Genomic DNA, 16,482 nt, shown 5'->3' on the forward strand with positions numbered 1-16,482 from the left:
CAGAATCAGCCTCATTAATTTGTCTACTTCTGATTTTTTTTGTCAATATATTCGATCCCAGGAGAGACTTCTCAACACCTACCAAGTAACATCGTTTTCGCGGAACAGGGACAAAACCTAAGAGGAAAAACTCTTTAATTACTTAGCTTTTCTTTATTGTCATGCTATAAAGTTTGAACATATTGGGTTTTAATAAATGAATCATGGTGACCAATTACGATTTTGTTTTTACTTACAAATACACTTCCCAAAATCATAAATTTGTCTCCATGATTAATGAATTTGGGTTTCTGGAAAGGCTGTCAATGAAATCAAACCCGCTAAGTGCGATACATCTCAGAATTCCATTACGTAGGTCTGTTTATTGCGATGACAATGGCGAATGATTAATGCATATATTTGGCAGATGGAAGGATTCTGGGAAAATGTTAATTGAAAAAACCGCACAATAAACTGATATGGGGATATCTAAAGAGAAATCGACACAAACTGCTATTGATGACGATTTCGTGTCCGATTTTAGTTTTACTTTGGTAATCCCATTGACAATATACATGTTTCGGGAACTCCATATCGCAGCCAAAAAAAAAACCTCAAAAACCTCCAACAACAACAAAACGGCAATTACTTATTTAAAAAACCCATTAACAACACCAGTTTACCATTATAAATAAGGAAAGCATAATGGAGTATGTACATGTAGCTAGTTTATTAATTGAAACTGCTAACTGCTATACAATTCCATTAATTAGTATGTCCAAAAAATGCAGAACTGAGATAATACTTTGCACACACATTATTTAATCAATATGTGGAAATCAAAACACATTAAGCTAAAATGAATTATAAAACCTCTTGGCTATTTTTAATTGTTGCAGACAAGGAAGAACAGGAAAACGGCGTTCATTGACTGGTGGATGTTTCGAAAACAAATTTCGGTGAAGTGAGAGGATACAGTATCCAGCTGACAGAGATATACCGTCTTATTCAGAATTTTGTAAGAGCAAAATTTGTATTTACTGATTAGACTTCAAGTAAGACCTTACCAATGCGAAAGACACTCTTTCTTTCTATTCACCAATTGCGACATGTCAAAACCCAATTTTTATTATCTTTAGCTTTTCCAATTAGAGAACAATGGTAGCTGAAACAGAGGGAAGCGCAATTCATCATACTGCGTAAAGTCACATGTCGATCCTATAATCAAACCCAAGAGTAAGACACTGCTCCACTAAATATGTCATAATAGGAAATGGTCCTGGACGGAAAATCCTATAATCCAGACTTCATTGTTACCATGAACTGACTGTCAGCTCAGGAGACTCCGATCGACCATTTTACGACAGAAAGTACAAAACCCTCTGTATGTCATCAATGCGTGTTGACAAAAGACATTCCCTAAATAGTTTTCTTATAAAATTAAAGCATTTTTGTCATACCGATTGACATTCAATTTGTATCTAACTTTTAACGAAAGTTTATGCGTGTGCACACGTACCAGTAGTTTTCATAACGGAGATTGTAGACTCTATGCAAAGATAAAAAAAATATTCAAAATAAGCATTCCAAAATGGGCATATCATCTTGATGATTTTTGAGGGGATGTCGGCAGTGTTTCAATTTAAAAAAGAAACAATATACGACAATCTTACAAAGCACAGATTTATTTTGTTTTTTCTGCCTCTGAGTTTTTATCGTCCAACATCAATATTTCTAGAGACTGAAGTTTTGACAGTCATTTATTATATCAACGAGCTTTAGGCAGAATGTGCTACTATGCTTAATGACACCCCTGGCTATTGAGAAGATGTTTGCCTTGAGCCTTCTTTTTAAAGTTATCTTAGCTTATCTGCCACAACTTTACGATCAGGTGCTTTAATGCCGCTGTATCTCCCATTGATGCAGCTTTCCTCCCGCCTGACTAGTGGCGTATCGTCTGAAATCAAGAGCCCACTTATTCCACAGTAAATAAGACTTGTTTACTTTGTAAATATGTTTTACAGAAATTTACCCAACTTACCTTCAGAAATCAGTTTGGAAAAACAATCAGCTCCTGCTATTCCATTTATCCAATTTACACCTTCTGAAATTCACCCCCTCAGCAATTTCTTTTCCGATTTTGAAAGTTTGGTGTAATCCCTTGAAGACACGTGCTTCCAAGTTGGCGTGCGTCCCAGCGAGTGCGCGTGTAATTTTGCTTTGTTTATATCATACATGTTCAAAAGAGAAATCAAAATGTGGTATTCGTGACATTTCTCCCCAAGAATTTCATTTTGTTTATCCATTCAATATTGGATTCGCTCTTCAGACTTAATGTCAAAATGACAATTGACTTGAACGACCTTCATAATTACTTACGACGTAAACAAAATGATTTTCAAAATTTGTACGCATCGCTCATGATCACAACAGTATCCATTTCTCATATTCTTATAATTCCGAAGCAATTGGCCCACTTTGAAAGTGGCATAACTGAGATTAATCTTTTGGGTAAAAAAAAAAAAGCAGCCGATAATTCTCTTGATTACCGCCATTATTGATCTACCAGGCGTAGAATTCCTCGATATATCGTTGACCGTGATTGCCGGAAGAAATGTTAGCTATAGTCATTGAGAAATCTCGAGCGTCCAAATTCCGTGGGAATTTTTGTCTATGTAGTCATTGAGAAGTCTCGATTATCCAAACTCCTTGAAAAAAATGTCATTGAGAAATCTTGAACGTGTATACATGTAAGCATAAATGTTTGAACGAATGCGACATCCTGAGTATGATATTAATTTTTTTTTTTTTTTTTTTAATTTCACTCAATCGACATACATTTGCACAAAAGTAGATACAAAAGAATATGAATATATTTAAGCGTACACATATATTATAATGTTCATTTTCTTTTTATGAGAGAGAGAGAGAGAGAGAGAGAGAGAGAGAGAGAGAGAGAGAGAGAGAGAGGGGGGGGGGAGGAGGGAGTCAATTGACTAATGGAGACCATTTTTCCCAGTCCATTTTAAATTTATCTAATTCATTTCTTTCCTTATAACTATCCAGGTTGATTTGATACAATTGTTTCCAATCATTTATAAGGGCTTTAAGTGTTAGCTGATTTTTTTGACATCTATTCCTATATATATTTTTTTTGATTATTATAAGTAATGCATTGTATGACCTGAAATGTTTTTGTTTTGTATCACCAAATAAAAAAGTTTTGACATCAAATTCTATTTCAATCTCCTTTGAATTGCAATATCTGATAAATTCTGATAATAATTGTTGTACTTTTGGACAATCCCAAAGTAAATGGTAAATTGTTTCGTCTTCCCTATCACAAAAGGTACATAGTTTAGAATCTACTCTACCTAATTTGTACATATAGCTATTAGTAGTTAAAATGTGGTGGTTAACTCTGTATTGAAACCATAATAATTTAGAATCCAATGAGGTCAAGAATGGCAGGTAAAAGATTGCCTTCCATTGGTTATCAGAGGTAATGAAATATCTACTCCATTTCTTTTTTCCTGTGGGTATAGCATCTGATTTATTGAGAGTATCATACATAGATTTCGACCCTTTCTTTGTTAAAACAAATAGTTTGATATTCAAGGGAATAAGGGGTTTTTGCACAGATGCTTTATTTGTAAAGTTATACTTTTTCATATCTGTGGCTATTACTTGTGTTATACCCATATATGTTAAAAAATTCATTTGTAGGTTAAATCTGTCTTTAAATATTTTAAAATTTATAATTTCTCCTTTTTCGTCAAGTAGATCATGTACATTTTTTATTCCTTTATCATACCATGTTTTATAGAAGATGGACTGACTTTCTATCTTGAACTTATGATTATTCCATAAAGGTTGGCTCATATAGTCCTCCCAAGATTTAATGACAACTTTTTCTTGAATTTCCTTAAAAGCCACCATGACATCTTTCCAAAAGTCATTTTTTACATTTTCAACTATCTGTAAGATATAGTCTGAACCTGTATTTATTAATTTGTCCAAGTTTACATTATTTCTAAGGAGACTTTTCCATTTTGAGTTGTCCTCCATAACCAATCTCCTTATCCAAGTCGACTTTAGTCCTTTGATATAACAATCTAGATCAACCATTTTTAGTCCCCCATATGCATACTTTTGTGTGGCAACTTTTCTTTTAATTTTATCAGATTTTGAATTCCAGACAAATTCAAATAAAATAGTATTAAGCTCTTTTATGAAAGCATTCTTTGGGTTTGGTAAGGCAATAAATAAATGATTTAGTTGTGAAATTAGGAGTGATTTCACTAGAGTTATTTTCCCAATTGGAGTCAACTTTCGTTTACTCCACTGGTCAATAATTGACTTAATCTTCACAAGTTTTTTGTTATAGTTCAATTTCAAAATTTTATTTAAATCCACATCATAATGGATTCCTAGTAGTTTAAATCGAGTTGTCCATTTGAAATTCATATCAGAACATAATCTTTCATCTGAATATTTTTTACTTCCTATCCATACAATCTGAGTTTTATCTCGGTTTATTTTGAGACCAGATAATTTATAAAATTCATCAAGTTCTTTCAAGGTTTCTCTCAATGAAACCTCCGATCCGTCAAGGATAATGGATGTATCATCTGCGTACTGTGACATTAGATATTCTGTGTTATTGATTACAATTCCCTTTATACTTCTGTTATTTTTAATTTTTATAGCCAAAATTTCAGCGCATAATAAGAATATGTAAGGTGATAGTGGGTCCCCTTGCCTACAACCACGTCCTAGTTTAAAGAAATTAGATAAAAAGCCTGCTTGTGTCACACATGAAACCGCATTATAGTGAAATGTTGTAATCCAACTACAGAAATAAGGTCCAAAATTAAAGTATTGCAAAGTATCTTTTATAAATTTCCAAGAAACAGAATCAAAGGCTTTTTCAAAATCTATCATAACTAACACTCCAGGAATATGATTTGTTTCTGTATGATTCATTAGATCATATATTAATCTACTGTTTTCTCCTATATACCTTCCAGGTATGAAACCTGTTTGATCATTACTAATAATTTTACTAAGCACAGTTTTTATTCTTCTTGCTATACAGCCTGACCCAATTTTATATGTAACATTGAGAAGAGAAATTGGTCTCCAGTTGTTTAGAGAGAATTTTGATTTTCCCTCTTTGGGTATGCAAGTTATAATTCCTTGTTTTTGTGTTGATGATAATTCTCCTTGGTCAAATCCATAATTTAATGATCGCACGACAAAAAATCCAATTTTTTTCCAGAAAATTTTAAAGAATTCAGCTGTGAAGCCATCACTACCAGGGCTTTTGTTATTTGACATATCCTTTAAGATTATAGATGCTTCTTTGTGAGTAATATATCCTTCTATTGATTTTTTCTCTCCATCAGATAGCTTAGGAACACTAAAATCCTTTAATATATTTATATTTCTATTACTCGAATATAAGTTTCTATAAAAATTTTCCACCTCTATCAGATTGTCTTCTTGTTTGATTATTTCTCTTTGTACATCATTTTCTACAATTATTACTTTTGGAATGATTTTATTTGTAAAATGGCGATTCTCTAGGTTGAGAAAATAATTAGATGGCTTTTCTCCTTCAGTTATCCACTTAGCCCGGGAACGTACCATACAACCATTGACCTTATGATTTCGTATATTTTCAAGATCTTTTTTCTTTTCATTTATAGTTTCAATATTTCGTTCAAAATCCCTTTCCAATTCTTCTAGTTGATCTTGTAAATCCTTTTCTTTTTTGATCTTTGCTTTTTGATGTGACTTGCATATAAAATTGTTTTTGATCTGATTTCCATCAATAGGGTCTCTAAAAATAGTTGTTCATTAACTATAAACTGTATGTCTGCTGCAGGAATGTCTAAAACTGACTCTCTTTCATATACGGGAACTGCGTATTGTTGTTTTATTTGATCAATATGATTATTAATACAATTAATATACTCAATGTCTTTTAAAAGTGAGTTATTAAACTTCCATAGTCCCTTCCCATGTTTGAAATTATTTAATTTAAGTGATACATACACTGGAGAATGATCTGATCTATAGCTTGTCATAATGTCACTGCTTTTAACTTCCTTTAGGAGGGAAGCAGATATAAGAAAGAAATCTAGGCGAGCTTGTTTCATAGGATTAGGTTTTCTCCAAGTGAACCTATTTACATTTGGATGGAATTCTCTATATATATCAACTAAATTTAAAGATAGCATTTGTTCTAGAACAGCTTCCCTTGCCTTGGGGTTATTAACATGTAAATAATTGAAATAATCTTTGGTAGTATCTAGTACCAGATTAAAATCCCCAACAATAATAATTTCCTCGTTGTTTAATTTTGTAATAGTATCTCCTAATTTCTGATAGAAGTCAGGAGAGTCATCATTTGGTCCATATATACATATCAAACTTATTTTCTTATTTTCTAATGAAATGCTAAGTGCAAGTAAATTACCAGTATTATCTGAAATAGGCTGTTCATGAATTTGGTACTCAAAATTATTATTAAATAGAATGGCAACCCCTCTTGAGTTTGAAGTAAAAGAATTGAATCGAGCTTCATAGCCCCACTCATTTCTTATTTCTTGTTCCATTTCCATTGTAAAATGTGTGTCTATTAAACATAAAATGTTGCAATGCTGTTGGCGATAGTATTGGAAAATGTCTTTCCGTTTCTTATGGTCATTTAATCCTTGACAGTTCACAGAGATAATTTTAATTTCAGCCATGTATCTGTTTGTTTGTTATATAGATTTCAGCAAAACACGGACTGACAAAATACTGGCCCCCATTGAAAAGTTTGAAACGTAAAGGAAAGGAGAAAGAGAGAGAGAGAGAGAAATGAGAAGAAAATAATAATCATGTATGAAAAGAGTTGAAGATGTTGATTCATTATATTATAACCGAGTAATTTAGTCGGAAAGAGTGCTATTGTCCAAACCTAGTACATATAATATATATACATTTGTCGTCGTCGTCTTGTATACCGGAAGTTGCAATATTGAAGGAAATTATCAAAACCAAAATTGACACAATTACAAATTCCGGAAAACAATATTAGAATAGGATGATCGCGATACAAAGCTTTATAGACCCATCATATGCAGATTAATAGAGACATATTATAGCATAATTATACACACCACTTGCAAATAGTACCTTGATAATAGTAATTAGTAATATTGAGTTTTTATAATTCACATTTCTAAATATAACTTGCAAGTAATGCACACTGATATAATATAATATATATACATATATAACCCGCAGTAGCCTCTCCTAGAGTACAGTGTTGGCCACTTCACACACATGGTCCTCCATGATTCGGAAGCGGTCCGGACCAATATGATTTGGGCCACACCAGCGCGTTATAACTACACCCAGATTTTCAATTTTGTTTGTTTTCATATATGTCATAAGGCGCCTCCCTGCTCCATGCTCGCCATCATCCCAGTAACTTTCGTGAATTTTCCCTGAAGAATCTACAAACCTGTAGATTAGGATTCGATGATCGGCTGCGGCTGAGTAGGGGTCTACACAAACTTTTTTGTATAAGTTTTGAACTTCTATTATTGAAGTAACCTTCGCTCCGGTGGCGAATATTTCAGAACCCTTAAGTTTGGTTGGTTCAGTTGTAGTGTCTGAGATATCCAGGTTTTCTATTTCATCGGGTGTAATTTGTAGAGTATCCGATGTTTCTATCTTTTGTACTGGATCAATATATGCGTCACCGTTTGGCAAAGTTACTCGCCCCCGTTCCACTCTCGCCTTGATTTTATTTTCGCGCAGAGAGTCAGAAATAGCATACAGTCTTTTACGTTCTTCCCGAATTGCAGGGGGGTCTTGCGATGTTATATAGAAAGGAAGCCTGATTTTTTCTAGCTTTTTCGCTTTTTGCGCTTTCAGTATTTCATCTTTTTTGCTTCGATCCACCAATTTTGCTGTTATTGTGACGGGTCTAGAATTGTAAGTACCCTTGGCGCTATTTCTGTGAATGCGAACAAAGGAAAGTTGTACCCCTAAAGATTCCTTTATCAGTTTGGGAATAGCATCTGATAGGAGTTCACCAGGTGTATATTCAAAGTTGTGGATCAGAATATTATCTCGCATTGAACGGGAACGTAATTCATTAAGTTCCTTGTCTTGGTGTGCAATTTTTCTATCCAGTTTAATCACTGAGGCCCTTAATAAATCGACTTCGCTTCGAAGTTGGGCATTCTCCTGACGTATAAAATATATATCGTCGTAATTGCTCTCCGATTGTTCTGCCACGTATTTTAGTGATTTCACAAATCCCGATTCCTCATCATGGATTAAAGATTTCATTTGGGCAATGTCATTTGATAACGAATCGTAGTTGGATAGTTTGTTCCTTAAACTATCAATAGTGTTTTGTAATTCTTGAATTCTACAGTTCATATCTTTGTTAACACTAACCTGATTTGCGGAACACTGCTCAGTCTTTCTAAAACTTGTCTGACCACTCTTTTGTTGTTGATTCAACGGCATTTTTACTGCATCAAAGACATTCAAAAATCTTCAAAAAACACTATCCAAGTTCGTGAGTTATATGGGTTGCAGAGAAGCAGCAATCACCTATTAAAAAGCTTCAAAAATAGCTCTTTCCGACCAAATTTTCGGGAGTCGAGTTTTACGTGGTCATTCCTCAGGTAGGTCACGTGACCAGACCAGTATGATATTAATGTCTGTGGTCCGTCATACACAACAGGACTAAGTACATCCGTTACCAAACATAAGGGTTATTACAGAAACCAATCTGTGATCGAATGTAGTCTATGGAATTTTTGAAACAAGAACAATTACAATATAACAAGTTAAAGCTAGGCAATGACAAGCTACGATGGCTACCTAGACTTTATCTAAATGTCATTAATGGTGATTAGATTGAATTAAATCGTTCTCTGTGTCCATTCGATCGGTATCTCAAATCTTGGGGAAATCACGGTACCAACTTAAGGCTTTCTGTAACTAAGGGAGTCACTGTCAGTCGTCTATGAGAAACTCCGACTATGTGAATCGCTCTAAACCGTCTGTGAGAAATTATTTGTGGATCACTCTCACTTGTCTATGGAAAAACATTGTCACTTTTCATGGGATACTCTATCTGTATTACTCTCACCCTAAATACCTGGATCACTCTCACTAGTCTAAACACGTGGATTATTGTCACTAGTCTAATTACGTGGATCACTGTCACTAGTCTAAATACGTGGATTACTGTCACTAATCTAAATACGTGGATCACTGTCACTAACCTAAATATGTGGATCACTGTGACTAGTCTAAATACGTGGATCAGTCACTAGTCTAAATACGTGGATCAGTCACTAGTCTAAATACGTGAAACACTGTCACTAGTCTAAATACGTGAATCACTGTCACTAGTCTAAATACGTGGATCACTGTCACTAGTCTAAATACGTGAATCAGTCACTGTTCACTGTCACTAGTCTAAATACGTGGATCACTGTCATTAGTCTAAATACGTGAATCACTGTCACTAGTCTAAATACGTGAATCACTGTCACTAGTCTAAATACGTGAATCACTGTCACTAGTCTAAATACGTGGATCACTACCACTAGTCTAAATACGTGGATCACTGTCACTAGTCTAAATACGTGAATCACTGTCACTAGTCTAAATACGTGAATCACTGTCACTAGTCTAAATACGTGAATCACTGTCGCTAGTCTAAATACGTGGATCACTACCACTAGTCTAAATACGTGGATCATTGTCACTAGTTTAAATACGTGCATCACTGTCACTAGTTTAATTACATGGATCACTGTCAATGGTCTAAATACGTGGATCACTGTCACTAGTTTAATTACATGGATCACTGTCACTAGTTTAAATACGTGAATCACTGTCACTAGTCTAAATACGTGGATCACTGTCACTGGTCTAAATACGTGGATCACTGTCACTAGTTTAATTACATGGATCACTGTCACTAGTCTAAATACGTGGATCACTGTCACTAGTCTAAATACGTGGATCACTGTCACTAGTCTAAATACGTGAATCACTGTCGCTAGTCTAAATACGTGGATCACTGTCACTAGTTTAATTACATGGATCACTGTCACTAGTTTAAATACGTGGATCACTGTCACTAGTCTAAATACGTGAATCACTGTCACTAATCTAAATACGTGAATCACTGTCACTAATCTAAATACGTGAATCACTGTCACTAGTTTAATTACATGGATTATTGTCACTAGTCTAAATACGTGAATCACTGTCATTAGTCTTAATACATGAATCACTGCCACTAGTCTAAATACGTGGATCACTCTCACGTCTAAATACCTGAATCACTGTCACTAGTCTAAATACTTGGATCACTGTCACTAGTCTAAATACGTGGATCACTGTCGCTGTTCACTGTCACTAGTCTAAATACATGAATAACTGTAACTAGTCTAAATATGTGAATCACTGTCACTAGTTTAAATACGTGGATCACTGTCACTAATCTAAATACGTGAATCACTGTCACTAGTCTAAATATGTGAATCACTGTCACTAGTCTCAATACGTTGATCACTGTCACTAGTCTAAATACCTGAATCACTGTCACTAGTCTAAATACGTGGATCACTGCCACTAGTCTAAATACGTGAATCACTGTCACTAATCTAAATATGTGAATCACTGCCACTAGTCTAAATACCTTAATCACGGTCACTAGTCTAAATACATGGATCACTGCCACTAGTCTAAATACGTGAATCACTGTCACTAGTCTAAATACGTGGATCACTGTCATTAATCTAAATACGTGAATCACTGTCACTAGTCTAAATACGTGGATCACTGTCACTAGTCTAAATACGTGAATCACTGTCACTAGTCTAAATACGTGGATTACTGTCACGAGTCTAAATCCGTGGATCACTGTCATTAGTATAAATACGTGAATCACTGTCACTAGTCTAAATCCGTTGGTCACCCTCACTAGTCTAAATATGTGAATCACTGTTACTAGTCACTGTCACTAGTCTAAATACGTGGATCACTGTCATTAGTGTAGATCCGTGGATCACTGTCACTAGTCTAATTACGTGAATCACTGTCACTAGTCACTAGTTTAAATACGTGAATCACTATCACTAGACTAAACACGTGGATCACTGTCACTACTCTAATTACGTGGATCACTGTCACTAGTCGAAATACGTGAATCACTGTCGCTGTTCACTATCACTAGTCTAAATATGTGAATTACTGTCACTAGTCTAAATTACGTGAATAACTGTCACTAGTCTAAATACGTGGATCACTATCACTAGTCTAAATACGTGGATCACTGTCACTAGTCTAAATACGTGGATTACTGTCACTAGTCTAAATCCGTTGGTCACTGTCACTAGTCTAAAGAGGTGAATCACTGTCACTAGTATAATTACGTGGATCACGGTCACTAATCTAATTAAGTGGGTCACTGTCACTAGTCTAAATACGTGAATCACTGTCACTAGTCTAAATCTGTGGGTCACGGTCACTAGCCTAATTACATGGATCACTGTCACTAGTCTATATACGTGAATCACTGTCACTAGTCTAAATAAGTGAATCACTGTTACTAGTCTAAATACGTGGATCACTGTCACTAGTCTAAATACGTGAATCACTGTCACTAGTCTAAATACGTAAATCACTGTCACTAGTCTAAATACGTGGATCACTATCACTAGCCCAAATACGTGAATCACTGTCACTAATCTAAATACGTGAATCACTGTCACTAGTCTAAATACGTGAATCACTGTCACTAGTCTAAATAAGTGAATCACTGTTACTAGTCTAAATACATGGATCACTGTCACTAATCTAAATACGTGAATCACTGTCACTAGTCTAAATACGTGAATCACTGTCACTAGTCTAAATAAGTGAATCACTGTCACTAGTCTAAATACGTGGATCACGGTTACTAGTCTAATTACATGGATCACGGTCACTAGTCTAATTACGTGGATCACTGTCACTAGTCGAAATACGTGAATCACTGTCACTAATCACTAGTTTAAATACGTGAATCACTGTCACTAGTCTAAATACGTGGTTTACTGCCACTAGTCTCAATGCATGGATCACTGGAACTAGTCTAATTAGGTGGATCACTGTCACTAGTCTAAATATGTGAATCACTCTCGATGTTCACTGTCACTAGTCTAAATATGTGAATTACTGTTACTAGTTTAAATACGTGAATAACTGTCACTAGTATAAATACGTGGATCACTGTCATTAGTCTAAATACGTGAATCACTGTCATTAGTCTAAATACGTGGATCACGGTTACTAGTCTAATTACATGGATCACGGTCACTAGTATAAATACGTCGATCACTGTCACTAGTCTAAATACGTGAATCACTGTCACTAGTCTAAATAAGTGGATCACTGTCACTAGTCTAAATAAGTGGATCACTGTCACTAGTCTAATTACGTGGATCACTGTCACTAGTCTATCGTAAACTCTAATTTTGTAGATTTACTATCAGCCCTCTATTGGAACTCTAACTATGTGAATGACTCTTATCCGTCTATGGGAAATTCTAACTATGTGTATCACTCTCACTCGTCTATGGGAAATCCTAACTATGTGAATCACTCTCACTCGTCTATGGGAAACCCTAACTATGTGAATCACTCTCACCCGTCTATGGGAATTGCTAATTATGTAGATCACTGTAACCCGTCTGTGAGAAAAATGTAATTATGTAGATCACTGACATTTGTTTATGGGAAACATAAACTACGTGGATCACTGTCATCCGTCTGTGATACATTCTATCTACGTAGATCACTGCCATCCGTATGTGGTAAACTCTATGTTAATAATTGTTACCCGTGTTTGGGAAACTCTTACTATGTGGATCAATCGATTGAATAGTGTTTAACGTCCCTCTCGAGAATATTTCTCTCATATGGAGACGTCACCATTGCCGGTGAAGGGCTTCAAAATTTAGGCCTATGTTCAGCGCTTATGGCCTTTGAGCAGGGAAGGATCTTTATCATGCCCCACCTGCTGTGACAGGGAACCTCTGTCGTTGCGGTCTCATCCGAAGGACCGCCCTATGTAGTCCCCTCTTGCGACAAGCAAGGGTACTTAGGACCTTTTCTAAACCGGATCCCCACGGGACTATGTGGATCAATGGCCTCCGTCTTTGGGAAAATTTAACTGTGATAACTGTGACCCATCTATGGGAAACTCTAACTACATAGAACAATCTACCGATCATATTCACAAGACCAAAAGGGTCAGGATTAGTCATATTAATATGCAAACATCATCAGGTAGTGCAGATTTCAATTTATTCAAATCACGACCCTTGAGGGTAAGATGAGGCCACATAATGGGTAAAATTTTACATGGCAATATATGTGGAAATTAATCTGCATCATTGATACTTGTACTCATGCAAAATTGACATTTTATACGGTCAGTTAAATGAAACAAATATTCGCGGCCATTCTTTGACGCTTGCGTCAATATGTTTCTTATTATTATTCATGAAGTAAAATTGTCTGTTTGCAGAGTAAACAGTGCAGATATGTTCTGCAGAGAAAACAGCTGATATAGATTCTCTACAATATTTAACTTTATTAGACAGTTAATATATTCAATGTATAACGACCGTACTTCATATCTAGTAAATAGATTGTGGGGGTTTGTAATCATGGCATCATTTTAAAGGGTTCATCAAATAAAAATAATAAACCCTAGGAATTTTCAGTTTTATTTCACTTAGAATTTGATATTGAAGTATATGGGAAGAGCGTGTTTTATTAAAATATTTTAAAAAGAAATTATATTTTCATACAAATCTCTTGGTACAAAGTTACATACACTTTTTCTTTATGAAAATATGAAATGAAATTGATCATTTACTATACACATTTTTAGAAAATAAGATTTTTCTTATATTCTTTTTTACAAAGGGCAGATAACTCTTCAAAACGATTTCAATTGCAAAAATGTCACCTTCTAATTATTTACCAGTCATGTGAATTTCATTTACTCCACTTTCATCATTATTTAACAATAAACATCTGTTATTTTAAATCCTTCAAATTTCAGTACCCCCTTGCTTTACGTAAGAGGTGACTAAATGGGGCGGTCCTTCGGATGAGACCGCAAAAACCGAGGTCCCGTGTCACAGCAGGTTTGGCACGATAAAGATCTCTTCCTGCTCAAAGGCCATAAGTGCCGAGCATAGACCTAAATTTTGCAGCCCTTCACCGGCATTGGTGACGTCTCCATATGGGTGAAATATTCTCGAGAGGGACGTTAAACAATATTCAATCAATCAATCAACCATGATTCTTTTATCATACATTGAATACCTTAAGTTTTGGACACTTGCAGGTCCTGTCTACCATACTCTTATAGCATGATAAGATGTATTGAGAATTGGATTCTTGCTGGGAGTTGACGGTGCTTACTAACTTCGTGGATGTATTCAGCTTCCTGGGATGTGTAACATGACTACTCTTCAAGCTCTAGTATATTAAAGTTGTATAATAGTTGATAGGAGACTCCCATACTGTAAACACTGTTTTCTAATGTATTTAGAACTTATTTCGTATAATAAGAATACTGTGTATTGTACATGTACAGGACCGTACTAACGTATTCATCGTATATAAACAACGGTGCGTTACTTAACAAATCGCCATGTAGACTATTTTACTGTAGTGATATATCTCATAGCTCTCATCCTTGGACGAATTTGACTCCACTTTTTTTGGCACGCTGTTTTTGGCTATAATAGCTCTAGAACTTCATCATCATTGTTATTTCGGATTTCAAACATTTCGGTTGAGCATCACTGAAGAGACATTATTTGTCGAAATGCGCATCAGGTGCATCAAAATTGGTACCGTATAAGTTTTACATTATGACCCCTGGGTCGAGGCCTCTGCTGGTGGACTGTTAGTCCCCGAGGGTCTCTACAGCCCAGTAGCTAAGTACTTCGTTACTAGCTTGAAAATACGGATGTATATTTAATTGCTGTTATAAAATTTAGAAATTCATTTCAAAATTAAGGATTATCTCCCTCATGCATAGCTCTTATCCTTAGACGAATTTGACTCCACTTTTTTTGGCACGCTGTTTTTGGCTATAATAGCTCTAAAACTTCATTGTTATTTCAGATTTCAAACATTTCGGTTGAGCATCATTGAAGAGACATTATTTGTCGAAATGCGCATCTGGTGCATCAAAATTGGTACCGTATAAGTTTTACATTACAATCAATTCTATAAAATCCATAATAACAATGCAATAAATTAAATTTACATCTCGATCTAGTACCAACGAATGTCGGTTATTTTCTTTTCATATAGTAGTTGAAGGTGGCTTAGCTCGAAGAACTTGGCGTCTAGAACAATAATCTTCAGAGAGGCGATGCCATTTAGAAGGAAAAAAAACTCGAGGAGATCTCCCCATTGTTCCTTTGGTGAAGAAATCAAGGAATATATGTATATCACCTGCATATGGTGTTTATATATCTCAACTGATTCGATATGCAAGAGCTTGTTCTGGGTATAGTCAGTTTTTAAATCGAGGTAAGCTACTGACAAACAAGTTGATGGTACAGGGATTTCAACAGTCTCGATTGAAGTCAGCATTTCGCAAATTCTATGGTCGTTATAACGATCTAGTTCGTCGATACAACCTCGCATTGGGTCAAATGCTGTCTGACGTGTTTCATACCAATTGTTAAGCCGTTCTTGGCACACTGATTTTGACTGCGGATAACTCCGTTTACCTGATCAGGATATGGGGCTCACGGTGGGTGTGACCGGTCAACAGGGGATGCTTACTCCTCCTATGCACCTGATCCCACCTCTGGTGTGTCCAGGGGTCCGTGTTTGCCCAACTATCTATTTTGTATTGCTTGTAGGAGTTATGAGATTGATCACTGTTCGTTATCTTCACCTTGCATGTACAAGTTGTCGACGCTTTAAGGCTTAATGCCTTTAGAACCAATCACATAGACAGAAGTCAAGAAGGTTTGGATAACAGGAAATGCACACTGGTTTCAAATTTTCGACCTCCCACATCCGGGACTAGTATTTCTTCTGAGATTTAATAAGATGTGACAATTTCCCAACCAGTTTATTCTTGGGGTTGGTTTGTGAGATGGTGCTTTTTGTAATTTTGTCTTTATTCCTGATACCCCAGTAATGCCATTATAAAAGATTTATATCGCCGTATTCTTGCATCGTCGTTGAAAATTCTAATACATCAAATTCATAACATATACTCCCACTACGCTAGCGTCTAAACATATCTTCATTATGGCCTCATGCGAACTTCTCCTACTGATGTAACCATATTAGGAAAGTCACCGTAGTTCCGTGGTACAATATAGAGCATTCGATTAGTAACCGGGAGGTCGTGAATCGAGATCCGCTCGCGACATG

The 16,482-nt window shown here is 35.5% G+C and overlaps 2 protein-coding genes across 3 annotated transcripts in view; both read right to left on the reverse strand.

Annotated features, from left to right (window-relative positions):
* The window catches only part of LOC125674912 (glutamate receptor ionotropic, kainate 2-like), a 40,448-nt gene extending 37,755 nt beyond the window's left edge, over positions 1-2,693 (reverse strand). Inside the window, exon 1 of one of the 2 annotated variants that reach the window (XM_056160629.1) lies at positions 2,021-2,693. The gene's annotated coding sequence lies outside the window, so the exon portion shown is untranslated. The remainder of the gene's footprint in view (positions 1-2,020) is intronic. The other variant, XM_048912276.2, reaches the window with a different exon arrangement.
* A 4,388-nt stretch (positions 2,694-7,081) lies between these two features.
* On the reverse strand, positions 7,082-8,581 carry LOC125675842 (uncharacterized). Its single transcript, XM_048913661.2, has one exon. It carries the CDS (start codon positions 8,515-8,517, stop codon positions 7,288-7,290), a length of 1,230 nt encoding a protein of 409 aa, XP_048769618.2. The 5' UTR covers positions 8,518-8,581; the 3' UTR covers positions 7,082-7,287.
* Positions 8,582-16,482: the final 7,901 nt, after the last annotated feature.

This window comes from Ostrea edulis, chromosome 3 (assembly GCF_947568905.1).
Source record: "Ostrea edulis chromosome 3, xbOstEdul1.1, whole genome shotgun sequence".
NCBI lineage: Eukaryota > Metazoa > Mollusca > Bivalvia > Ostreida > Ostreidae > Ostrea > Ostrea edulis.